The following is a 27,826-nucleotide window of genomic DNA, read 5'->3' on the forward strand; positions in this document are numbered from 1 at the left end:
CTGTGTAGCAGGAATACCTGTTGCAGGAGGGCACATTTTTAGTGACATCACAAAACGCTTAATAAGATGCCTCAATGTCTACTTATTGACTCAGAAAAGCATAAAAACAGAAATTTTTATGTGCACAGTACCTTCTTCCTTGTCGGGAATTGCTACCCACTGGATAAGAGAAAATAGCAGGAGAATCACAAGAGATGCCATTCCTATCCCGCGAAATGTTTCCGCAGCACCTGGACATTAAAGATATCAGAGACACATTTATTATGTCAACATCACAGGGTGGATCACTTAATGTTGGTAGTTACGTTAAAGGATCACTCTAGCCATCATATGTTCTTTTTAAAATTATCTTTAATATATTTTAAAAATAAGACAACAAAACATACAGGTAATATACACAATAAGAAATTATTCACAAGGATTAACCAATAGTTCTTCCAATCTACAATCACATATGTTAATAATTATCTTTTTTTCCTTTCTGAGTTGAAAAATGAATTGATTATATAATTGTTGCCAGGTGGAATTATAATTCAGTTTCCAAATTTTGGATTTCATAATCATGGTGGCTATAAAGCAATGTATGGCGACATCTGTCGGAGACTTAGAGGGCCAATTGAGGTGGAATAGAGCCACATCAGCTTGTCTCTCCAAAACAATGTTGTCAATTTTTAACAACAGATTAAAAGATATACCAGGGCTTCTTGATCATTTCTACCACATTTGAAGGTAGAAACCCTCAAACAAACAGCGTCTCCAGCATATTCTGGAGCTATGAGGATATATATTAGCTAATCTAGTAGGCACCAGGTACCATCTACTCCAGGGCTTGACAAATTTGTTGTGAATCTAGGCGGCAGGTAAAAAAGTTAGGAGCCAGGATTTTTTTTAAAATAACAGTTGGTCAGGAGTGATCTGATCATCATAGCCCACTTACTAAAATCACAGCGTTTGACCTGGAAGCACCCTGGACTTTCAGGTCAGTGCTGTTTTTTTTTGTTTGTTTTTTGTTTTTGGTTTTTTTTTAACTCTTTCGATGCTGATGTTCCATTGGAGCACAGCATTGACTGATATTTAGTCCCCACAAGCTTGTGGGGACAAATGTTAACCCCTGCAATGCCACAAATGTGTCATACACAATTGTGGCATTGAAGGGGTTAACGCTGCACTGTCGCTCTCATGGAGCGATCAGGCAGCAGGGGGGTGTTGGGGCTGGTCTCCACACTCATATGGAGACCAAAGAACCCTCTCCCCTGTCCCTGAAGCTGCACTGTCGCTCTCATGGAGCGATCAGGCAGCAGGGGGGTGTTGGGTCAGGTCCCCACACTTGTGTGGGGGCCCAATCAACACACAACCCCCTTCCCTGAAGCTGCCTGTGGCAGCTGAAAACACGATTGCTGGTTTTCCAGCAACAGTGTTTTCAGCCTACAGGATCACTCCGTGGGAGTGATCTCAGGCTCGGGGGCGGGCTCTGTGTGGCTGACAGCAGACAGCAGCAGCGCCCCCGTGTGGTGACTCAGCCTCTTACATCCACAATTTTTTCTGGATGTGAGAGGCTGACAAAACCTAGGCGCCAGGACAAAATGCTCTGTCGCCATGGTGACCTGGCGCCTGGGATTTGTCGAGCCCTGATCTACTCATTAGCTTGAAGTGGGTTTCAACAAAATAAATATTATGAACTATATCTTCTAGGGAAATCTAAATAATCCGCAGAATCCCCCTATGCATTTCTTCCTCCAGCTCCTTGACTTGCTGGTGGAAATCCTGATTGCCATCGAATATGTGCTATAAGCTATACTCTCAGCCAGCCAGTTCTGGCATGTTTATTAAACAAACAGTCTAACATCCCATACAGGCTCAGCAATGAACAACGCATTGTACTTTGTAAGTAAACATGCAAGGGAACAAGTAGATACTTTTTAGGAAAAGGGACAGCTTCACAGTACTTATATGCAATAATAATTGCATTGTGCATTGCTGGGGCTGTTAGGCTGTCTCTTTAACAAGCCCTCATGTTCATACATGATTGTGTTCTAAACTGTTTTTATTAGCACATTAAGCTAGTTTTTTTTATTATTATGGGTTTTGAGCCGCACTCTCCAAGTAGTCTCAGATGAAGCTACGAAAGCAGCAAATATCGAGCCACATATCTACATTCAATTCAACTTACCAATTATTCACTAGTTAATGTCCAAAAGACAACAAACATCTTCTCTAAATCTAAACATCTTCTCTAAACAGAATATGAAACAGAACTTACCAAAGAAGTTGACCATAACACCTCCTATCATTGCACCGCACCCTCTGCCAAGACCCAGGTGGAGACCCTGCAGGATTCCCTGTGCTGAAGTGCGTAATGCCGGTGGAACTGCAGCACTTAGATATGAAATGCAAGCTGCCCATACTGCTGCGTGGGTAACACCTGCAAAGAGACAAATCACAGCATTTGCTGAAAGGGTGCAGCAGCATGGTTTCCATTACATTAGTGCAAAGGTGATCACTCAAAGACAATTCTATTCAGCACACATAGGTCCAAATCTTTTATAGTTTAATCAGAGCAGGTCTCAACTATTTTGGGCTTTGTTGACATCAGGTTGGTCCACCACCAAATATTAAGTAAACCCCATAGTATTTTTGAGTATATGCTTTCTTTTTTACACCGCTGTATATATAGATGCCTTCCTGTGTGTATATGTTGTTGTGCTATTTAACATTACATATATATGCCATACTGTATGAGGCTAGCACAGAGATTTCCAAAGTGGTTCTCAAAAAAGGCATTGGTTCTTTCCACAGGACACCTGTAAGTGCACTTTTTGCACTCAACAAAAGCAGTTGCTATAAGTAACACTGTATCAGACACCCCCCAAATAACCAAGCTGCAAATACATATGGTTAGGTTCCAGAAAAAGGAAAGATTGCCAAAACCATGTGAGCGTCAGATTATTACATAGGTGGAAATGATATAAATTAAGTTATCTTCATCCGTGGGCAGATACGTTGTTTTCTACGGAAGTCACAATGCATATATTATCTAATATGTTTGGCTTAAACATTTACGGAAATTCTTCTGAAGAAGAGATGATGAAAAGGTTAATTCTCTGTAAGTTGAAAATATAAAAATGTGTAGTGCTTTTCCTTTAAATACATTGACAAAACTTGAAAATGTTTTAAAAACATTTAAATGTTTAAATGCTCTCTTATTTACTGTACTTGCTCAAATATAAAACAAGGTTTATTTATGCCTCATCTTATATTCAAGGTAGTCTTACAATCCAACCTCAAATAGAGGTCCGACTATAAGACTAAAATCCAGAGGGGCCTGGATCCTCCTTTCTGGCAGGCAGTAGACAATGAGTAGTGCGCAGACAACCTCCGCTACGCATCTTGCAGACGTCTACCTGCTGCCCCTACTGGACAACGGGGAGTCTGGAGCACGGGTGGCAAGTCTGAGGGGGGGCAAAAAGGCATATCTGGGGGGGGACTGGCAAGCCGGGAGGGGTCAGATGTGCATAACTGGGGGGCAGATTGGCAAATAAAAGAAAATAAAAACAAGAAATGCATTTTTCTCAATCATAGGTACTACTACCTGTTACGTGCTTTGTAACACTGTGAAACTGGACTTTCTGTTGATACAGTGTATAACATGTAAATGATTCACAACCCGAAGCCCGTTGCCAAACTATTGGGTAAACAATGAGTCATGCATGAAATGAACATATTAGTTAAAATCAATTTATATTAGGATGGCACACTTGCAGAGAATGTGTATTTAAAGATGTTAATTCTCTGATTAGAAAAGGGGATTCATTAGTGCTGCCTAAGAAAAAGATTTCTAAAAAAAGATTTTCCTTCAGAGGAAATAGTGAAATTACAAATCTGCTACAGTGGGGCAAGGTTGGCAAATAAAAAGGAAATAAAAACAAAAAATGAATTTTTCTCAACCAAAGTTTATTAAATATGAAAAAAAATAGTTGACATGTGAATTAACCCCTTTGTGACAACGGCTGATTTTATTTTGTGTACCCTTCATGACAAAGGCTGTTTTAACATTTCTGCGCTGCTCGTGTTTAGCTGAAATTTTCTTCTTTCTCGTTTACCGAACCCACACAAGTTATATATTGTTTTTTTCAGGACAAGAAGGGCTTTCTTCAGATGTTTGTTTTGATTGTATCATTATTTACCATTAAAAAATTATAAAATATGGTGCAAAATTAAGAAAAAAAACCACACACACACACACGTTTTTCTTCTGGTATATTCCACTGTCACACAATACCCCAATATGTGTTTAGCAACATCCCCTGAGTACAGTGATATTCCCCATGCATGGGTTTGCTTGGCTGTTTGGGGCAAAAGGGCCACATTTGGGGCGTGCAAATTTTTCAATGTTGAACTTTTGGTGATCCACTAATTATGCCCAATTTGGTACATCTTTGAGCCTGGCCAATTCAGTGTGCCCTATAAAACCATATATTTTTGAAAACCAGACACCCCAGGGTATTTCAAATTCTGGTATTTTAACTTTTTCCATGCACTAATTCTACCACCAGCCTTTGTCAATTTAGGAGTAGTATTTTTTGTGTGTATTTTTCCCCACACATGTTGTACTTTAGGTATGGATTTATAGCTCCTGGTATATGCCGCTGTCACACAACACCCCAATATGTGTTCAGCAACATCTCCCGAGTACGGTGATACCCCACATACATGGGTTTGCCGGGTTGTTTGGGGGGTCACATTTGGGACGTGTGCATTTGGGGAAATTAAAATATCCCCAGATAACTGCTGCATCATGTAGGGAGAAGTTTAAGAAACCTGTGATCTGTTTTCCTTTTTTTTATTCAAATACTACAATTGCCTAGAAACAGAATCCAGCCGTTCCGCCAAAGCCCTTCCCCATGTATTACATTACAGCAGTCTGACCGCCTACAGTAATGCCCACCCACCATTTCATGCTCATACATGTGAAACAGCAAAACTCTGCAAACCCTAATACACAGTGACGGCCAGTGATAGGGAGTAAGTTATGATAGGTGTGATTGAGTGAGGTGTTTTGTGTTATAAGGGTGACGGGAGTGAGGTCCCATTAGACTACCTTGAATGTAAAATCCCGTCTGTGATGTCAGAGCTGGGTAGGCAGAGCTGTGCAGACGGAAAAGTTTAAGGCCTCTCCAAAATGTTTTCAAAAAGAACACAATGGTATGTTATTTAAAAAAAATGAATACATTAATTAAAGATGTATACCATAGTAGTATTGGTTATATAATAGAAGTACTTATAATAATGTAAGAACCTGTGAGTGTTGAGGGGAAAAGTCCATACGGAACCGCACCTTTAAAGCGGTTGGTAGTATTTTCTTTTTTTTACAGAACAATAGCCTAAATAAATTCAGATTTATATGAATTCTACTGGTTTCTCAATGTACAGCCCAAGCAAAGTATAGAGAAAGTAAATTAAAAACTAACCCATAACTATTGCAAAATAGATTTTAAGTGAATGTTGAGATTAGTCAATGAATGCAGTGTTTTAGTATACATACTTATTCTCTCATAAATCAATTTTTGATGGGACACGCTATCGCTCCTGTACAAACCAGGCACGGAAAATGTCTCTTGCTTCCATTTGACAACCCAGAACAAACAGATAATTTCACATTTAATGAGCGTCGGATTTATAGAGTAAACACAGGACTGCACTTTGGTATAAATGCCAGCCTTCTACACCTGGCCTTCAAGCAAACAAGCAAACACAGGGAGCTGTTTATCAACACCTTTTAATAACAACTTCCTTAGTGGTTAAATAATCCTTCATCTGCATTAATCTGAGTAAATAATACAGATATAAAAAACCAACATGAAAGTCAAGTAGACTACATATTATTTCGTTTTTTTAGAGATTAAAATGATTATACGTATGTATACCATCCATGTGAGGTGCCATCTTAACGTGATTTAAATGATTGTTTCTCTATCTTTGGTAGCAGAGAGTTCATAATGGTTGTCTTTGTAAGGCTGGCAGGAGATGAAGAGGAGATCACATTAGAATGGTAAAATAATCAATATGTTATTTCTGCCATTCTGTTCACCAACCTCAGATAAAATAGCCATTTCTTTTCTTCCCAAAACCTAAGAGGAAATATTAATCTCTCTCACCATACAAATTCCCATCATGGTTCACTAGTGAATACATAGACTTGCTTGAAGCAAATAAAAAGAGGAATGGTTTTGCATAGACATGGGGCATGCATGGTTACCCACCGTGCTACATCAACAATTATTCTCTTAATCTTGCAGCAAGGCAGAATGCTTCCTAATTGGGGTTTTCCATATCATGTAAAAACTAAATGGGAAATGCAGCATAGACTGCAGTCATACCCAAGGATTAGCTGGTCCCACTCATTATTGCTTTAACTATCCCTTGATCATACTGATGTGTGCAAAAGAGAATTCTCATCAATATAATGTTGTATTTTACCAAAAGCCTACTTTATAAGATAATCATGTAACAGGACCTGGAACAGGTAGCATGTGGTTCCTGTTAATATACACCCGTTATTGCTTTGTCATCTGACTCTCGTGTCATTATTCTAGCGGCATGGTTCTTTGGGAAATTCTTTCTTCGGAGCAGCATCGTTACTCTGAGAACTGAAGCAACTACCCATCTGTAGTCAGCCGAGAGTGTGAGTAAAGCGGCACCGATGGCCAAGGACCCTCCTCTCAACAGCAAGTTACAGTGATTTAGCTCTATATCATTAGGCATAATAAAATGGTTGGTTGATGGTTAAAGATGCGTTAATCCCTTATTTGATCTAGGTCATCTAACTGTTCCAAGCCCAAGGGCAGCACTGACATAACAGCAAAAATAACAGCATGTATGTTATCCTACCAATAGGGTAAATTTAAATAAATACGTAGACATTCGAATAATCATTATAAAATCGACTGCCAAAATAAAATTACTTCTATCGGGAAACCTCTTGTTTTCTACCATATCATAATGGACAGGGAATCATAAGTATATATCACAGGTATCCAGATGCCAAGGTGCACATGGGAACAGTATTGTACTTTTAATGATCCTTTAAACTGCTATATATTGTATATAATAATAATAATCATAATTCAGGCAAACATGAAAACTTGTTCCCGGTGGGAGTCATCATAAAAACTTTGCTATTTACTTCTCTTTTACAATAACTCCTGCAAGAACAGACACCAGTGGGTGTGATTACATTATGTTTTCATAGACACAATCCATTAGTTTCAAGTCACATTACACAGAAAAAAAAACACCTGACATATACTGCAGCCTTCCAGAAACTGGTTGTACAAGTTATGGTACCTCTTCAAATGATTGTTCGTCTTTCCTCACTATGCAATTTGACTTGTATAACACTACACACACACACAGTATTTGTGGATCAACAAAATACATTAAGATAGCCTGCCTTAAATGAAAATGTAAAACAAATAGAAAGTATGAAGAGCCTCTTTAACATGGGGCGTTTAAATAAGCCTATTCAAGTCTTTATTTTAACATTTAATTCATTGTCTAGCAAAGGAACAAAAATCACTATTGCAAAATCGTCTTGAGTAAATGCCTCTATTAATATCGGTTTTACACATATTAAAAAAAGAATGTGCAGCTTTCTTAAACTGGATAAAGGTATGTTCCAATTCATAAATACAATCAGAATTTCAGCGATGAAGCATGTTCAGAAGAGGAAGATAACTTTTAGCGATATAGGCGGTACAAGTACAAGACAAAACAAGTGACGTGCAATACTAAAGCACCACTTATCTGTTTACAATAATACAGCATCTGTTTACAATATCTAAACTATTTATAAAACAAATGAATTTATACCAAATAATTATTGGTATTTCTCATACTTCCCCAAGCCTCGAGTATTAAGCCAGTATCACAACCTCATGCTGACGAGTCCCATTAAGGACGAAACAGCTGTCCTTGAGTGGTGATCTGGCTACTGTACCTCTTACCCGAGTTTTGTCTCAAGGCTGTCTTGTGCAGCGGGCAATTACTTTCAAGGGATCCATGTATAAAGTGGATGATCATTGTTGACCTTATTTGCATGCACCTACCCAGAATCCCTTGTGGTTGTGGCAGCACCATGAGATTTCTGAGGGGAAAAACAAGCCTTCTGGCTTGTCTGGTGTCTGTAGATGAGTGTTTAATAATGCTTCTACTACCCCTTTAATTTTAAGTGGAAGGGTTTTCCATCACCTTTACCCACTACCATAACTTTTGTTATACCAAATAATTATGGCTCACTAAAAAGTTCACTGTAAACAAATACCCGCCCCTCCCCATGATGTTTCATGAATTATCCGTTGCTAGATGTTGTATTAAAGCAACAGTCTTATGTTTACCGGGTTTGAAAATCTGTGTCTGCGCTTATTTGTTTCAATGAACACATCTTTCATGACCCATGTTTAGTTATAGGGAGGATGTTGGAAACCTAATGGGATTCTGCAAAAAAAAACCAAAACCAAGGGATCAGACGACGTCAGTGAGAAGCAGGCAGGTGCTCACTTCAGCGTTTCCCATAGCAACCACTAAAGGGAACCACGCTTTTGGTTAAAGTAGCCTCATTACATTCAAAAAAAAAACAAAAAAAAAAAAACGTAAAAACACAAAAAAATTATAGTTCTGAGGTAGGAGCTGAGGTAGGGGGAAAGATGTGAGAGGGGGAGACAGAAGGAGAGAGAGCGTGTATCTGTATTGTGTTAGTGTATGGTGTTAGAATGAATGTGAGTATGTTACTGCATGGTGTTGTAGTATGTGTATTAGTGTAGGGGTTGAGTGTGCAGCATAGTGTGTTAGTGTATGCAGTTAGCAGGTGGGTGTGTATTACTATATGGTGTGAATGTTTATCAGCATACAGTCATAGAGTGTGTGTATGTTACTGTAAGGTGTTGGTGTGAAGGGTCAAGAGTGAGTTTAGGGTCAATAGAGCCTGGGAAAGGGGGAGAGAGTATGCGTGTGCATGGTGTGAGTGTTAGTGTATGGTGTTAGAGTGAGCATGTGTTGGAACTCAGGCCACCAATCTGTGTGGGGCACATATTTCTCTGTCCCCTTTCAAGCTGCACAGGACACTGTAGAGACATGGAAACTTGGACACTCCTGTAGGCTGCCCATGATACAAGTGTCACCACTCTGATACAGGGAGGTAAGCCACATGCAAGTAAATTGATAATCAGCTAAGTAAAATTATATACGGCAAACTAGTAATACCATATTTATTAAATACGTATTATGACATGCATATACAAAGGGATAGGAACTGTAGACAAGATGGAGAGGTTAAACGATGTTGCCAAATAGGGGTCCTTCAAAAGTCAATTCACCCTAGCCTGGTAAATTTCTAAGAGAGATACATTTTTATATGGCATATGATATGACCTGTTTTTTAAGTTTACTAAATTATGTAAAGGTAATTTTAAAACTCAAATCCAGCTGAAACCAATATAAGTGCTTTTATTGGAAAAATACAGTAAAATCGAATTTATAATTCCCACTGTTTTCCACAATTAGGATACATAGAGCGTGGTTTTTATAAGCTTTATAAATGTGTACGAAATAAAATGTGGCCCCCCATCTTCCTGTATATTTAATTTGCATTTTGAATTCAATGTTTCTAGGCCATTTCTCAAGCAATAATAGACGAACAGAGAGGTAAATACATGGGACATGCCATCATATCCTGCTCATGAATGCTAGTGCCCTTGGCCACACATGCAAGCACAAAACCATGCACACACAAAGGAGAAATGTCAGAGATGAGACCCAATAAGTTTTTATGTAAAATGGTCTGATGACATAATGTATTCTTATTAGTAGTAGGTATAAGTATACATTTCATAAAACCTTCTTTCAAGGTGTAATTCTGAATACAATTTTTTTTTTGTACTAAATCCACTGTTAGAATTGCCGTTTGGCCTTCAATTTTTTAAGCATTATCTTCCTATTAGGGATACTTTTTCCATGAATGATTCTCTTACCTTGCAGCACTTCCATTGGAAGAACTGTCCACGCATTGTCCATGTAAGAGATGTATATGTATCGGGCAGTGTTGCAGGCCAAACCGATGTATAGCACCCTGCCACAAAAAAAAAAAAAAAGAATAAATTAGTTTTTATTTTTAAAGTCTATGCAATTAACCTAAAGCCAAAGCAGATTTCTATTCGGCCGCTTAGGACACATTTCAAATAATGGTGCAAATACAGCAAATACAACTCATCTTAGAGGTCCCCGAATCACGGTCATTAAAACACTTTGGAGAATTTTTCTTTCACAATTGGACTGCAAGACATGCAGCAAGAACTTAAATTAATTATCGGATCAAATACGTAAGTACTTTGCCAGGGAACAGAACAAACACAGCATAAAGGATGGCAGATGTCATCCCGAGGATTGATATTGACAAACACAGCAGCTAAGTAAAATATATGTATATACTGAAAAAAAAAAATCACTTATGTCTGGTTTTTATGCCTGTATAAGCAGGCAGGGCCTAAAGTACTAAGAGTAGTAAAAACAGCCACATGGCTCAGTGAAATTTTAGATCTCAATAAATGTGTCAGAAACCACAACTTCTGGTAGCAGCCCTCTCCACTGCACCTTCCCTTCCTTCTACACAAATCAAATAACAGCATCACAAGTGAGCTCTTCTTATGCGGGTATCAATTATTTGCGCCACCACCTTCCTCCCAACTGCTTGATTAAAAATTAAATACCAGCACTACATAATGTACTGCCATTAGGGTGACCATATGTCCCGGGACAGTCCTGCAATGGGACTTTAAGCCCTGGGTCCTGGGCAGCCTCAATCCATTGTCCCGGAGTGAGAAATTTGAGTGAAGGAGGTCTCAGCCAATCAGGAAAGACTTCTCAACTCTCCTGATTGCCTAAGAGTGCAGGCTGAGTCCGTCCTTCACACCACGCTTAGTGTTAGCTGCAGCCAGCACCAGGTATGTGTGTTTGACTGTATGTATGTGACTGTGTGTCTGTCAGTGCCACCGTGTTTGTTTCCCTGATTGTGTAATATCTGGTAATAGAGGCGTTAATTGTCAGAATGTGTACTTGAGGTGGACATATCTTTCTACCATACCACCACGAAGAGCCCCCCTACACATGGTAAATGTGAGGGTAGCAAATAAGGCAGTTGAGGTTGAGAATTTCTTAAACAGCAATAGGGATCATGGGCAAATTAGGGAGATCACAGAATCTCCATTTTTCAGGATTAAAATGAACAAGCATAAGGAACATACATAATTGGATAGATGTGAATCACATTGGTAAAAGGATGAAAAGGTGGGAAAAACAGCCATAGATATATAGCCATGTAATTGGTAAGAAGTTAATTACTATTTTTTTTCCAGCAACTGTTTGACCTAAGAAAATCCAGTTCCTCCACTGTTTCCAGTAGCCCGGGTGTGCCTGTAGTTGTTTCCTGTATAGACAGTGCATTGTGGCTACATCAGTATACCACACCTTTGTCTAACAGCATAACAGCTGTCCAAAAACTCACAGAACGCAGCATACTATCTCACCCACAGTTTAACTGTGCAAGTCACAGGACAAACATGTCATACAACATCATTAAGGGCATGATTCACATGACACAGATGTCAAGATAAATTATTGTGTCTCGATTAAAACCAAAAAGAAGTCTCGATTCCTTCATGATTCTTTTTGGACTATAACCAAACTAATTTGGTTATCCGTTGCATATAAAAACAATACTTGCACAACAGTTCGAGGAGGTCTAATGAGATCTCCCGTGCGCCTGTGTAAAAATACTCCTACTGATTTATTCTCATTACAGTAAGTTATTTCTTTTGTTTCCATACAGATTGAAGAACACATATGATATCACTGTAATACACATTTGTCATCAGTGTCTGTATGAACACCCGTCCCTTTAAAGAAGTCTACTTTCTCAGTACCCTCTAGGTACCAAGCTCAAAAAATAATTTCTCTCTGTTATTTAATTACGCCATGTAAAACACAAAATATTCTTCCTTAATACAAATAAAGTATTAAAACATTAAATATTGATACCTACTAGGCTGTAACAGTAACAACCGAATGTTACCTTAACTGGGGGTCAACATACCATCCAGTTTCCAGAACTATTTGTGGCATTAAAACACAGTTTTACATATCAGGACTTAACAACATTATTTATATAATAATGTTTAATAATTGATAATCATGGCACAGTGTAATTTATCATCTGAGGTTGTATTTTCCTAATATTTAGCCCTGTATATGGAACAGATGATTGTTATGTCCTGATATGTAAAACCATAGAATTCAAAAGGCGCACTTTCTTTTTCACACTACTGTACATGCTCATAATCATGCTTACGTTAAAAATGGAAGGTGTGAGCAAATTAATGGAAATGTGAGTAAATTGCAGCAAACATATAGCCATTATTACTCTATATTGTGCAAGAAGACGTAGCTGGTCTGACAACAGTTCCGTGGTGAACAAAAGTTTTCATACCTTTTGAAACAAAATTCTATGTACTACTGAATTAATTTTTTAATTATACCAAAAGCTATGCTGCAGTAAGGGGAAGTTCCTTTGTTGTAACCTTTTGAAAATATAATGCACGTCTGCTCAAATATCTCTATTTAATATACTAGAACACTCAATCAGTAACCTTTAACAGAACAGGTTCTGTTGATTAATAGGGACACACCTTTTATCATAATGGCAAACCTCTGGCAAACTAGAATTTATTTTTCATTCATTGTATATGAGGGCCACTTACCGGACATGACCGATTAGCTCAATCAACTTGTGGCTGAAAAAATAAGCTGTCAACTCGGATATGTGACTCAGAACTGAACAAACACCAAAAAGAGTTGTTGTTCCGTTAAGGTCTTCAAGGTGCCAGAAAAGAAAGGTGAAGACATATCCATAGCCAAATCCCATGAACCAGGCAACAAAGAGGACAGAGCCATATTGCACTGTGCATATAATTTTCACCAAATCCAAAAACCTAAAGCCTTGACTTGAATCATCTTGGCCACTGGTTTCATTTTGACTTTGTGTTGGAGATTCATTCTGAGATCTTGCTTCCACTGGATTTATCTCCATGTCTTCCCTCCTATCCCCACTTGTTTTCAAATGGTGGTAATAAAAGTGGAACTGGGTAGAGACAATTAGTGCCACTGACATCAGGACTCCAAAGACAATAAAAGCAATGCGGTAGTTTTTGTACTCGGGAGGTCTGCAACCCTCACCTTCCACATTTACAATTAAGTTTGTGTGATCAATTCCTATACCTACAGACAACATGGCCAACCCCCAACCAAGGGATCCCCACATTCGTTGAAGTCCATAGCGATCCCTGTTTTTGCCTAGATACTGGAGTGTCACTGTATCCACAATAGTAACAGCTGGAGCACTAAAAAACTCTCCAATGATGACCACGAGCAGAATCAGAAGGAAAATAGTTTCTACATCTTCATTGTCATATTGCAATTCAAACTGATCTTTGCTGGGACTCTTATTTGTGGTTATAATAGTAGTAGTAGTAGTTGTTGTTGTTGCAATAGTGGTTGCATTAAAAGAAATAGTAGATCCTATTGATTCATTTAAGGCACTGTCATTTCCAGCCTCTCTGACTTCTCGGTGTAAAATAAAGTCCTCTCCATCAAAAAATGATGTCTCCAAATCTGAATGCACATCTCTCTTTCTTCTGTTTTTAGTGGTATCATTTACGCTATTTGGTGCCGATACCGAAATAAAAGGTGGATTTGTTGTAAAAATTGGGACGCTGGAGTTAGTAGGTTGTACAGGCACAGGATTATCAGGCACACACAATAACCTTGCTGGTTTCACAAAACCTATGCCCAAATTGAACAAAACCCAACATAGAACGGAAAAGAGCAGAACTATCTTCCCTTTTCGAAAGCGGTCAGCAATGACACCCCAAAAGGGGGCACTGCAAAATTCAATGAAGTATCGAATGCCTACTAACATCCCACTCTGGGTTGGAGACATGCCAAGCTGTTTATAGTACACGGGTAGCAGTGGGTAGAGGGAGCCATATGCAGAGTAGAAGAAGAAGTAGAAAACTTTTGAAATTAGAAGGTCATTGTTAATTTTGACACAGTGTCTTTCCAGCCAGTCCATATCTTCGTCTGATGTGGAAATGGTATCCTGAGCTGGATGACCTTCTCCAGGTCCAGTTTGGTTAGACTCTGAGCTGACGCCATTAAAACTATCACCAAGAACATATTTCCTCTTTTGTTCTTCCTCATCTTCGGATAAAATGGCAACTTTGTCCCCCATTGCCATGGCTCAGTACAAGAGTAGTCTGCCGTGTTCTGTTATGCGACAAATCTGTAAGCAACAGTAAGTGATAAGTTAACAGAGAATGCTGTGGAATATAAAAAATATTACATAGTACATTTATTAATGCACAAGTTGCAATGATTTAATATTACTATGTTATCTGTGCCATATGAATACAAATTTGAGCCATTGTGGAGGACAACTTTAGTCTCTGGATGTTAAGACCCAAGCAGGTTTATTAAAGTTCTTTTGACTGCCTCAGCCAACTGCTTGAGGGAACCTTGAGGCAATCTCAGCCTAAATAAAGCCTGCTAGAGTCAGAGGATTACATAAACCCTAACAAGGGTCAAGCTTACCCCAACATGCTCTATAACATGATAAATTGAAAAATGTTATCTCACCCTGTTCATGCATTTTTATGCTAATACTCTAGCCAGTGTATGCAATGGAGCAAAACTGCCACATTATACCACACCACCTGATGAATACTCGCAGAAGATGCCATCAACATCTTGCTTTCTTCACTCATCATGCATTACCCATTGATTCATGCAAGATTCCAACAACATACAACCTTATCCATCATCTACACATACATTGAACCATACAGAAATGTTATGATATATTCTTTGTGCATTCGTTACTGGGAGTAGTAATGATATCATATGCCCTTAATATAATCCCACTTGCATATGTACCCTAGACCATTACTGGACTTTCTTAATAATCCTATAGAATGCCTAGTAAATATACGAAAATATAGATATTGTATCATTTCAAATTTTTAGATTGATTATAATATGAGTTAAAAATACACATAATGTTGACTTGTTACATTTTTCCACATTATCAACAGAATACTAAATAATCAAGCTGCACATATCCAAGAACATTCACCATAACTCTCCTTCCTTTCATTAAAAGGGCGATATAGGTATAATCTAGAAGAGGGTGATTTTATAAACATTACATAGAAACAGAAATAAAACTGTGCTTTGTCCATCACTTAATTTTCTGTAACATTTTGTAAAAGAGATTTAACACCTATGGTAGAGAAAAAAATCTTACCAGCAGCTAAACAATTTAACGGGAAGACTAACATATCCATTAATATATGATGTTCTAGCAACACACTGCTTTCTACAATTTGGTAAATGAAAACTAAACAAACAATTGTTTTCTTTGGCACCACACAAAGAAGACTTAAAGGTCACACTGACTTTGACATTTCAAATGTTTGCAGACTATGCAGACTATGTTAGCACAGTCATAGTGAGACCGTAAACTAAAACAAGCATACTATTTCATTTCTACATTTGTTGTTTAATCTGTTAATCAAACTGAAATCATGAAATATTCTTGAGCATGGGCAGCTAAATAGTGGCTACTTCTGTTGTTGAAGTACTCCTAAGATCTGTGTACATCAGGTATATGAAATGTGATGTTTATCACTGAGAAAAAAAATAAAGATGCTGTTCCACCCTTAACAATGTTATATAACAAAATGTAACAGCAGATATGTCATATCTAGCACCATTAAAAGCCTAAGCACTTCCCAGAAGTAGTTCTTTATTATTATTTTTATATTTTATTTATAGAGAGTCAACAATTTACGCAGCGCTTAATACAATTCATATATTCGAGGAGTATGACAAGACGAGAATTGACAGACTAAGACAAACCAATACATTAGGTGGAGAGAGCCCTGCTCACAAGCTTACAACCTTTAATGTTCTGCATCATTAAACATTTTTTTAGGGAATGCCTAATTGTCATGTGACACAAGATAGATTGTTGTCATATAAACTGAAAAGGTTTACTAAAGGTTTTCCGTTTATATGGTGAAACCTTCACAGAAAAGACTAAAATGTCATATCTGGTAATGGATTATTGCTCTACCATGCGCAAATACCTTTAAGGATGAGTACATTATTATTATTTATTGTTTTATATAGTGCCATCATATTCCGTACCGCTGCACAATAACTAGACAGGACATAACCTGTAGTATATAGAATAACAATTTGACTTACAGAAGCAACAGGTGAGGAGAGCCCTGCTCAAACAAGCTTACAATGGCTCATACAAAACTGCTTCACCTGCCTTATGAAGATACTGCATAAAAGAGCGTCCATCCCAAGTTAACTGAATAATAAAAGAGAGTTTGTGCAGATGGTCATTTTATAGAGTTGGTCTTCCTGACATACTTCATCAAAGGGACCATGTCAGCTATCAAGCATCACAAATCAGGCCAGGCTAGCAAACGTCATGTGATTCATTACAATTTAAGGCACATTATATCCCAATTAAGATGACACAGGCTGATCTCATTTATATGATGTGACACAATCCATAATTCCAGGGATTGTACAAAGCAGTGACATAAAACAGAGCCAAATACAGTCGGTTTCCTATTTTCCTGCAGTACTTCCTACAGAAGCAATGAACAAGGGGATGCTGGTCATTAGTAATTTCATCAATGTTTCATTCATTAAGAAAGTTAAAACAGTGGCTTCAAAACACAAAACTATTGTTTGACAAATCTAGGTGGAATTTAGGAGAACTGAAATGCTATGGTAACTCCATATAGAATAGCTCAAAAAGTTGGCACTAGAGCTAGAACTCATTAATGTTTTTAAATTCATTTATTCCAAAATAGTGAAACAAGGCACACTTTTTTGAGCTTGATCACAGATTCTAAGGGGAGTAATCTAGAAATTTGATCTTGAGCAGGGCTGGAACAACTAATCGATAAAATCGATAATAATTGATAATGAAACTCAGGATAAAGAACAAAGTAATGCACTTCAATATGTCGATTTATCTCATTTGGCCAACCTCAGTGGGGAATCAATAGCCAGTAGGTGAACTCCTTACTCTTTTTGTGCTCAACCACAGCGCTTAGTCACAGGCATCTTTAGATGTAGTCCAGGAGAAATGGAACTGTTTAAGAAATGTTCTGCTAAACGAAAGAAGGAAACCACTGTGGTACTCCGCAGATGTGGCAAATATACTAAAGGAGAAGAAGCTAGCTTTAAGGAACTTTAAACATACTCAAAATGAGGAAGATTGGAGTAAACATAAAAGGTGACCATAGGGAGGCACAGCTCAATATTAATTACCGTATTGGCTCGGATATAGGCCGCCCCCGTATATAGGCCGCACCCTAAAAGTTTGGTGCTTTTTTAAACAAAAAGTTTTTCTTTAAAAAAGCACCAAACAACATGCTGCCACTCTGTCCTCCCCCCCCGAGATATGCTGCCACTCTGTCCCTCCCCCCCCGAGATATGCTGCCACTCTGTCCCTCCCCCCCAAGATACGCTGCCACTCTGTCCTCCCCCCCCGAGATATGCTGCCACTCTGCCCCCCCCCGAGATATGCTGCCACTCTGCCCCCCCCAACTTACCAGAGCAGACTCCCAGGTGTCTTGCGGGGCCGGAGGGGGACATCTATGCACATCGTGTATACAACTCCCGGTGCCGGAAGTTGTATACGCGTATTGCGTAGATGTCTTCCGCCGGCCCTGCAAGACACCCGGGAGTCTGCTCTGGTAAGTCGGGGGGTTGGGATGTAAAATGCATCATGCGGACGTTCACCGGCAGCGGCGCATCGCCGCTGCAGGTGAACGTCCACGCGATGCGCTTAGACAACCTCTCGTGCCGGCACCCCCCCCCCCGTGGAAAGTGCTGGCAGGGGAGGATGTCTGAGCGTATCAGACAGTAGGATGCAGGTCCCCTGCACCGCTGCGGGGGATCTGTATCCTGACCCCGCTGCAGTCCCGGGCGTCGGGCGCTAGACCCCGAATATAGGCCGCACCCCCACTTTAAAGACTTAAAGTGGGGGGAAAAAGTGCGGCCTATATTCTGGCCAATACGGTAGATGCGCAAAAAACACATGGAGGAGAAAACTGCCAGGTTGATAAAACCTTTTTTAATAATTTAAGTGACAGAAGAAAACAAACTAGGAATAATTAAACTAAAGACAAATTAAGGAATTATATAAATGAGGATAAAGAACTAGCCGACTGCTTAAATAAATATTACTGTTCTGTTTTTACAGAGGAAGGTGAAGATGAGGGACCCTTGTGTTAGCAAAGAGAAATAGGGTGACAGGTGTGTTTACAGAGGAAGAGTTCTACTTGAGAAGTAAAAACAGACAAATCCATGGGAGCCGATTGGGATACACCCAAAGTTATTAAAAGAGCTTCAAAGTGTCCTAGCAAAATCGTAGCCCCGACTTTAACCAGTCACTATTGGCAAGAATAGTTCCAGAGGACTGGAAGTTGGCAACTGTAGTAACAATTTACAAAAAAAGTAGCAGGGGAGGCTCAGCCAACTACACACCAGTACATTGTATGCCAGTAGTTGGCAAATTAATGGAAACCATGAAAGGATAGGATTGTTAAATACCTGGGAGTAAGGGTTTGCATGATAAGAAGCAACAGGGGTTTACTACAGGGAGATCCTGTCAAACTAGCTCAAATTTATTTTTCAACTGGGTAACTAAAATAATAAACCAGGGAGGGGCTGTTGATATATCTAGATTTCAGTAAGGCATTCAACATTGTCCACAATAGAAGACAAACAATAAATAGAATAAATTGCAGTCATTGTGTGGGGATGTCAAACCAGTTGAATGGATAAGGCAATGGTTAAGTTACAGGAAGCAAAAGGTTGTAGTTACAGTGTATATTCAGTGTTAATAGTGGGATACCTCGAGGATCACTTATAACGATTTGTTTTGTTAATTATGTGATATCTCCTTGTCCATAGTACCATCAAAATATTACATCGAACCAAACCATTGTAATGCCTTAAAATAAAAAAGTAATTTATAATAACAATTAAAGTGGGTCTCTCAACCACAGATGTGTGGGAGTCACGGCCCTTACTTTTTCTTACAAAGCTATAGTACAGTACACAGCAGTGCAAAAAAATATTATGCTATGCTAGTACCGCTGGATCATGGCATGGTAGGTTGTCAGGAAATACTTGCTTAATCCTTAAGAACACCAACTGCTTTATGGCAGAGCTTATGTAGAGTTTGTTAAATCAAGTCGCCTAAGGATCATGTAATTATATTGCTGTATTCTTACTGTGGAAAATTGAAAAACACGGTATATGAAACTTCAGGAACCTAGTGCAAACTGGTACCAATAATAAATTAATAAAACCGCCAGTCTTTTCCACTTATCAGTTTAGTACACTATATAAGTATGTGCACAGGTATGTAAGTAAACACACATAGCCTTTGTGTTGTATTAGTGAGGGTGTTGGCGTTTGCAGAAAGTGGACAACACCCACTGCTGTACTTTGAAAACACGTCACTGGGGAAAATCCGAGGGAAACAATTTGCCAACTGTAAAGAGTATGTTTCCAGTCAACTAAAACACAAGTCCATTCATCCCCCCAAACCTACAGACAAACATATTAGCTCATATATTAAGTACTGAATCAGAGCCTAAGACCATATAAAATAGTCACCACATTACATTCTTGCCCAATGTACCATACCTCTTGGGAATTTGTTGGGTTTTATTTTTTTTTTTTTTTTTTTTACTAAATTGAGAAATTGCATGAATGCTGCATACCGTATTTGCTCGGGGTCGTCTTCTAATCAGACGAGAGAGAGAGAGAGAGAGAGAGAGAGAGAGAGAGAGAGAGAGAGAGAGAGAGAGAGAGAGAGAGAGAGAGAGAGAGAGAGAGAGAGAGAGAGAGAGAGAGAGAGAGAGAGAGAGAGAGAGAGAGAGAGAGAGAGAGAGAGAGAGAGAGAGAGAGAGAGAGAGAGAGAGAGAGAGAGAGAGAGAGAGAGAGAGAGAGAGAGAGAGAGAGAGAGAGCGCATAGGGCATTTCTGGAGTGGCGTTAAGGCATATTATAAGGCATTTCTGGAGGCAGAGTGCTCTATACAATGCCTTTTAACTCCCTTAATGCCACTCTGCCTCCTGAAATGCCTTATACCTCCCTATATGCCACTCTGCCCCATAATATGCATTTTAACCCCCTAAATGCCATAATGGGATATAGGGTATAAGGCATTTCTGGAGGCAGAGTGGCACATAGGGGGTCAAAAGGCATATCATGGGGCACAGTGGCATATAGAGGGTTCAAAGGCATATCATGGGCCACAGTGCCATATTGGAGTGGCAAACCTGGGGGCAGATGTGCGTAACTGGGGGACAGGTTGGAAAATACAAGAAATAAAAACAAAAAAAATATTTTTCTCAATCATAGCTTTTATTAAAAAAAATAGTTTACATGAATTAACATTTACTGGTAAAACTTTTTTCCTTTGGGGTCGTCTTATATTCAGGCTTTTTCTTTTTTTCCTAAGTTAATATTCAGATTTTGGGGGGTCGTCTTATAATCAGGGTCGTCTTATAATCGAGCAAATACGGTATTTAACTCCCTAATATTATCTTGGATTTAACAAACAATAGAATGCAGTTTCATTGTTTCCCATTCAAAAATAATAATAAAAATAATAAAGTATGCATTAGGCCGTCTCCATTATGATTGAGTAGCAACACTATTGAAAAATGGAGGCTCCTTCTTTTAGGGCTGAAGAAACATAGTGATGCAATAACACCCAACCAACAGAAGGCACCAGAGGAGGATACAGGATTACACCCCAAAGAGGGACTGCCCCTTAAAAAACAGGGAGACGTTAAATATGTATGTTAAATATGCATTGTAATTCCCTTTTGTAATTTATAACCCACAAAATAACATTTAAAGGTTAATGGAAATAATGTATAATTAATAACAGAATAGCTCATACACCACAGCATGAACCAAAACACACAGAAAAGCAAAACAAACAAAACATTATTTGCACTGCACGTTTCATTGATTGCGCCTCAACAATTAGAATTTTGGATAATTGTATCGATATCTTTAGTCACCTTCCTTCCTGCATTATTTATCTTTTTATAAAACTAGGTTCCTCGAGGTATAAAAAGCTATTTAAATATCATTTAACTATCTAAACAGGTTTTATTCTCCTTGGAATCTTAAAATAGTCGTAATGTTAATTGCCTCAGCTGTTTTAAACATTTCAAGGAATAAGATTATCGTATGTTTCCACAAGCTGAAGCCACACATTAATCAGAAGGGGAAACTGGCATTAAATGTGCCTAATCAAACTATTAAACCGGTTACGCAAATAATACATCATAATAAAGAGTCTCTTATTTGTCTGGGCCCTACAAGTATTACATAAAATGTTGTTTTTTAATAATTTTTTAGATTAATTTGCAAATGAAGGACATATGGGGACAAAAGAGAGGTCAGCTGGGTCTTCATCTTGACTCCACTTCTCGATTAATTTATACATTGATTATGCCTTAAAAAAGTTTTTTTCTCCTGCTGAGATAACCCCTTCACACCGAATGCGGAGTATAACCAACAGGAATGATTTTTAATGGCAGCCCAAAGGACCAAAAGCTGTCCATCCACAAGGACTGGGTTGTCCACATTGGTCATGTTATCATGACACCTATACAAGTGCTGCCCTACAGTATGTGGGAGTAGGTAATTTATTTCTGTGAGATTATACATCTCACATACTTCAGGGCAGTACTTTATGGAGGCCAGTCAGTGACAACGGTGGCCGATGCAGTTACTTTAAGTATGGGGGCATCTTCCGGAAGAAATATAGAAACAAATATTTACTGTAAACCAACTGAAGAGTATAAAACCAAATAGTATATTGTTTAAGGCAGTGTCTGAGGCCTTTAATCGCCTGCGAATCATTTTTTCACCCATATGTAAACATATGTACAAGTCTTGGCAACCAAACATTATCACAAATTTGAAAATACATCAACCAACTGTCATTTATATATGGGTAGACTCCAGCAGAGAAGCAGCCAAGCAATGTCCTGTCTCTAGTTAATCATTAACCTCAGCACAGCATGTCACCATATATTACTAAAAGGAGCCACTGAGGCCTACAAAATCACTAATGATTGAGTCTGTCAGGTAATGGCAGAGTGAACTGGAGAGATCATAAAACGTAATATATATGACTACTGTTAAAATACTAATACAATGATACGCCTAATTTTATTTTAGGGCTTGGCAGCACCATGCTTCAAGGCCACACAATACCCAACGACTCTCACAAACCTTTTTTTTTTTAAATTGCATCTATTTAGAAAGTGTTTTACCAGGAAGAATACATCAGATTTCTCTCGTTTTCAAGTATGTCCTAGGAACCAAGTCCAAAAAGGGCTTTACATACAAAGTCTACAGAAAAATAGACAAAAAAAATACAATAGACATGTACAGTGTAAACAGGCGTTTTGTAAACGAGTAACAAGCACAAGCCTTGTCATGCATACCAGGCTCTGGATTTAAAAACTTTGTCTACCACCATTCTGTGTTAGTCTTTAAAAATAAACACACGTATGTCTAACATAATAATAAAAATGACTGAGAGGGTATATTTTGAAACATAATCAGATTGTACATTCACCTCTCAAAAATATTCTGTACTAGTTAAGAAACATTTCTTGAACAGATTTTGGCAGATAAGGTATGTAATGCTGCATTGAATTGCAAAACGTGTTAAATTAAGTACAACAGGTGGAACAGCACCTTCAACATGTTTTTTGTTCTTTCTCCATATCCTATGAGTCTATTCACTAAAGGAAGAGTTTGCAGGACAGTTGTGCTTCGGCTCCTTGACTTCACTCCTCAATATGAAGATCCAACCCCTGGAGAGCTTATTCTGCATGAAGAGCTTGTCTAGCCCTGCATAACATACGGTTAAATCAGCAAGTTTTCTTCAGTCTCTTCACGCACTGAATTATGCATGGTACAGGGCTAACTCAGTCCTTCTTGCTGTTGAAACTTGCCAATGTTGGCCCTTCACAATTAAGTTGAACCACAAGTCTCCTGAAAATCCTCTCTCTTTAGTGAATAGATCCCCTAATGTTCTTGTTAGCACAATGTATAAATAAGTTATGTACCTATCTTTATAGCCCACCTCAAGCAGCCAACAGTTGTTAGCACGTTTACAGATGAAATTTGAATTGTCTATTTCACTACATAAAGTCACCTGGAGTTAAGACTTAAGTACAGGCTTATAACGTGTAACAGTCTGTTCAACTTATCTGGTTGTACCCGAAACATTAAACCAAGTTCCTCCACCTTTTACCTACTTAACACGGAAGCTTCAATGCAAGGCTCAGTGAATTGAGCCCTTAATAATAATGGCTCTGAACATTCTGCAGCCTTTATATATGTATTTTTTTTAGATGAGGGGGGGATCTGGAACTGTAATTCTACAAAGAAGTCAGTTCAAAAGATGGATTTACTGCAAATTCCTAATATCTCTAAATTTAAATATTTATTCAGATTTACAGTGGTCCTGTTTGTTTGAGGGCACTCGCATTGAATTATGATTAAACACATCTATACGCAACATGCTGATTCTAAAGTTCATAATCTATTGAATGCACTGGGTAGGGCAGTCTATACTCTATAAATAACTGTTCAATCACCATTCCAGTATTACTCAGGAAATACACCCACATGTGTCATCAAATACATATACATATATATATATATATATATATATATATATACACATATATGTAAATATATATATATATACACACACACACACACACACACACACACAGTAATATAATAATTATAATAATTTAGGTGTAAAAATGACTCAAGCCCATCAAGTTCAACTCTGCTGTTGATCCTGAAGAAAATTGGAAACAGTGTACTATGGAGAGAAACTGACAATACTGGGTAACTCAGAATTATAAATAAGGGGTCATTTTTTTAAATGTCAAAATGTCAACAGGAAATTTATTGTAAATGAATAGCGATTCCCGAATATCCAAACTGTTGATAGTGCCATCTTGTTCAGAGTGACACCATACTATCAGGTTCAACACAAGCAGTGTTCAACAACTCCAACACTATGCCCTTATGACATGATGTCTGGCCTCCCAGGGCTGCACCCACAGCTCCCGGCGACAGCCCTGATCATGCCGGGAGCACCTTTGCTTTCAGTTCATTTTACGTTTGCGGAAGTCCTATCAGGGGAGGTGCATTCAGAATAAAACCAAGAGCAGCTCATCATCATGAATTTTTAATAAGGTTTCTGCTTTGTCACTTAACTGTACTGCGCTGAGAGCCCCCGGTCCGCACAACATGCAGCGCTTAAATGAATGGCGATGGATGATACCACACAACTGCATCTGTAAACAGCCAGCACAACATACACCCGAGGACATGTGAATCGTTTAAACAGCACAGACTCACACACACAGCCCTGTGGCTAGACAGCTCAACCAGGATCCCGTTTATCCTGGGGTGTACTCACCGTTAGGGGTGTCACCATGAGGCTGTCATCCATAAACAAGTGTGCCTCGGCTCATTCACTTCTACAGCCCTTCCTGCTACGAATCACACCATCTGGGTTAGGCTGTTCCCATCGTCCTGTAGTCGTGTCCCAACCGGCGGTGAGGCGGCAGGTTATACCTCCGATCGCCCAGAGACCTTTACCGGTTGGACCAGTTTCACGGCACTGACTCTCCACTGCTAGGCTGCAGGTGAATCGTCCCACCCATTGCGTGACATCACAACGTCCTCTCTTTCCCTGACACACCCCTTTTCCTATGAGCACATTGTGTACGCCCAGCCGCCGCTGCTGATGTTTTGCCTGTTGCCTTGCGTCTGTGTTTAGTGTCAGGAAGCGTGGGGACGGTTTGTGGACGTTTTTTTTTAGTGACGTGATGGAATAGTCAAGCTCTGGTACAGCCCAGCGGAGAGCTGCTAACGTAATGCCCTCTGATACTCAAAAAGTTAATAACAAGAAGTAAAAAAAATCCCTTGTTTCGATTATCATAAAAGTGAAGGTGAAAATAAAAAAGATTTATCCCCTGGCCAAAGCTGTCTCTGCTCCTCCTGTTATTTAAAATTACTGTTTTCATTTTTTCCTAATGTAAATGTTGCCATTATACAAGGAGCCTCTAGGGGGAGCACTAACATAAAACACATCGAACAAGGTTCCAGTGAGATGGTAGTTCTGGCCATTCTAGATGGCACAACATAAAGGAGCAGATGCAGTGTGGACTGTATCGTGCCAGGTAAGACTACACAGAATGAGAAGATTAATGCCATGCTGCAGGTACAAATGAACACTCATTTGCAATTCAGTAAAACATGATGTTTGCTCAAGACTGGTGATGAAAGAGGTAATAATAATGCTGAAGTTAGACACTTATTTGGACAGCTTCTTATTCAAATGCTGAAGTTGGCTTTTTAAGTAACTAAGGATTTTTCAGTATAAAGATCATGTAATATTGCCCCTGTTTTCTATATGTTGGGTACACTCTGTGTATTACATGTTTCTACTGAACGATGACCTCAAAATGCCACCTTCAAACCAATGCATTTTATTGGCAATTTCTGAATAATTAACCATGGAAGTCAGCTCTCCTCGACCTAGTGATATTTATATTGTTTTATATGTATTAGGAACCCTTCTATATGATACGATTAAATTTGACATAAGCCAAACAATATTTTTTCACTAAAAGATGACATCAAAATGCTCACCCTCAGACCAATGTATTTCAATGGCAATTTTTTGGTATGGAAATATGGATACAGTTTTTTATACACTTTGGTATGAAAATCTCTTTGGCTCAGTAATATAGCTACTGTTTTTTTGTTACTTTGGGGGATGCAAGGAAATTGCGGTAAAAATGACATCAACATACCACCATATCTTTTAGTAGAAAATAATGTTTGGCTCAGATGTAATTTACTTGTATGATATGGAGTGGGCACTTTATGTAAAGAAAACAGTACCGTATTACTGAAACAAGGCAAATTCAACACACAAAAAACTTAGAGGGTCAAGGATTTTTATGTAACGTGTGGTCCTGTGATAGCAGGTGCCTTGCAAAAGAGATTTTAGCATCTCTTTGTTCTGTATGGCATAGGCATAAGCTATCCTGAATCTAAGACAAGATCAATGACTAATTATGACCTGAGTCTTAAATGGGCAGACTAGATGGGCTGAATGGTTCTTATCTGCCATCAAATTCAAATTGTTTTTCTATCGTTGGTTGAATTGAATTTGGCTCAGGACTGCAGATGAACACCCAACATACAGGGAACAGCAGCAATACTTCCGAGGAAACATGATTTTAATGTAGAAAACTTGGCTACCTATTCAGCATTCCCCACTGAAATGGAAACAAACACAAGGTAAAATGATTGGGACAGATAACCGCAATTAATTTTGAGGGCCATAGTCAAATATATTAAGACAGGTAGGGATAAGAGGGAGAATAATGTAAAAGAATGTTCTGGGAGTTGCAGTAATCTGCTCAAGCATTAGTGGTGACATCTTGTATCACCATGCTGGAGAAATGTATGAGGAGGACAGGCAATTTACAATATCATCAAGATAGATTGCCTACCTTGCTTAGGGTTCCTGTGCAAAAGTACACCAGATTGCACGAACAAGACACAGGATATCACCATAGTACTCTGTATGTTCTGTGTATTTCAAATTGAGTAACATTAAAATGTTAGTGTGCAAAAATAATTCAAATAGCATGTTTTATATTTTCTTCTGTAGGAAATTAATGTTGCTATATTTTGTATTACAGCTGAACAAAATTTAGTAGACATTAAATTTGATTACAGAATGGAGGATAGAGTTTATATCTTCCAATAGCGTCCCCAGATGATGCTCTCTCTGGATTATTAATATTTCAGTGACATTCTGCCTATCTGGGATCCCATCCAAACCTGTTTCATAACCCCGCAGCAAAGCAGACAGGCCTAACGGTCTATTGAGAGCAGACAAACGAACGTCTGCTTTTGTTGCCGTCCAGAGATTAATCTCGATTGCTCAGTGACAATATAAAGCTGTACTCAAAATATTCCAGATGACTAACTCTTGATACAAGTTTTCAGTTCATGTGCAGGAACACAGCAATTAGTTAAAATTAATTATTTTGATGAATAGAAACTGTCTGTCATTAACAATACACTACAAGAGGAGCATTTAGTGATGGAAGCACTCCAACAGCCCCTTTAAAAAAATGCTGGTTGTTTTATGTCAGATTGGTTCAAGTCATGGAGGTCTATGCCAGAGAACTAAGAATCATCACTCCCTTACAGTAAACATAAATATCTTGTTTCTCTTTGATACACCCTATCAAACAAATTAACTACCTTTGTTGGCAACTCTACAGGGTGACCTACAAGCCTGGGCAGGACCTCATATTTCATGGAATGGAAGGGTGAATGTCATTAAGATGAATTTACTCCCCCACATCTTGTATCTTTTTCAAACTGTTCCAATTCAAACCCACCCTCACTTCTTAGATCAAGCATATCAGCCATCATGAATATGTTTGTATTAGGAAGCAATCGAGGCTTTAGTCTAGTGTGTGTTTAATGCCAAAGACTAATGGAGGCCTGAGGCAATCTGACCTGCTG

At 38.6% G+C, this 27,826-nt stretch overlaps 1 protein-coding gene and 1 long non-coding RNA gene across 3 annotated transcripts in view; both read right to left on the minus strand.

Annotated features, from left to right (window-relative positions):
- Positions 1 to 124, minus strand: part of LOC128502138 (uncharacterized) — a 9,608-nt gene extending 9,484 nt beyond the window's left edge. Inside the window, exon 1 of the long non-coding RNA XR_008355093.1 lies at positions 1 to 124. This exon is cut by the window's left edge and continues 41 nt beyond it. This is a non-coding gene — a long non-coding RNA (uncharacterized LOC128502138).
- Positions 1 to 24,997, minus strand: part of MFSD6 (major facilitator superfamily domain containing 6) — a 39,822-nt gene extending 14,825 nt beyond the window's left edge. The window contains exons 1-5 of one of the 2 annotated variants that reach the window (XM_053471848.1): positions 24,687 to 24,996; positions 12,807 to 14,386; positions 10,026 to 10,123; positions 2,261 to 2,422; positions 132 to 230 (exon numbers count right to left, since the gene is read on the minus strand). In XM_053471848.1, coding sequence (XP_053327823.1) covers positions 132 to 230; positions 2,261 to 2,422; positions 10,026 to 10,123; positions 12,807 to 14,341 — 1,894 coding nt within the window. In that variant the 5' untranslated portion in view covers positions 14,342 to 14,386; positions 24,687 to 24,996. Of the gene's footprint in view, positions 1 to 131; positions 231 to 2,260; positions 2,423 to 10,025; positions 10,124 to 12,806; positions 14,387 to 24,686 lie in introns of both variants that reach the window. The other variant, XM_053471849.1, reaches the window with a different exon arrangement.
- Between the last annotated feature and the right edge of the window lie 2,829 nt (positions 24,998 to 27,826).

This window comes from Spea bombifrons, chromosome 7 (assembly GCF_027358695.1).
Source record: "Spea bombifrons isolate aSpeBom1 chromosome 7, aSpeBom1.2.pri, whole genome shotgun sequence".
NCBI lineage: Eukaryota > Metazoa > Chordata > Amphibia > Anura > Pelobatidae > Spea > Spea bombifrons.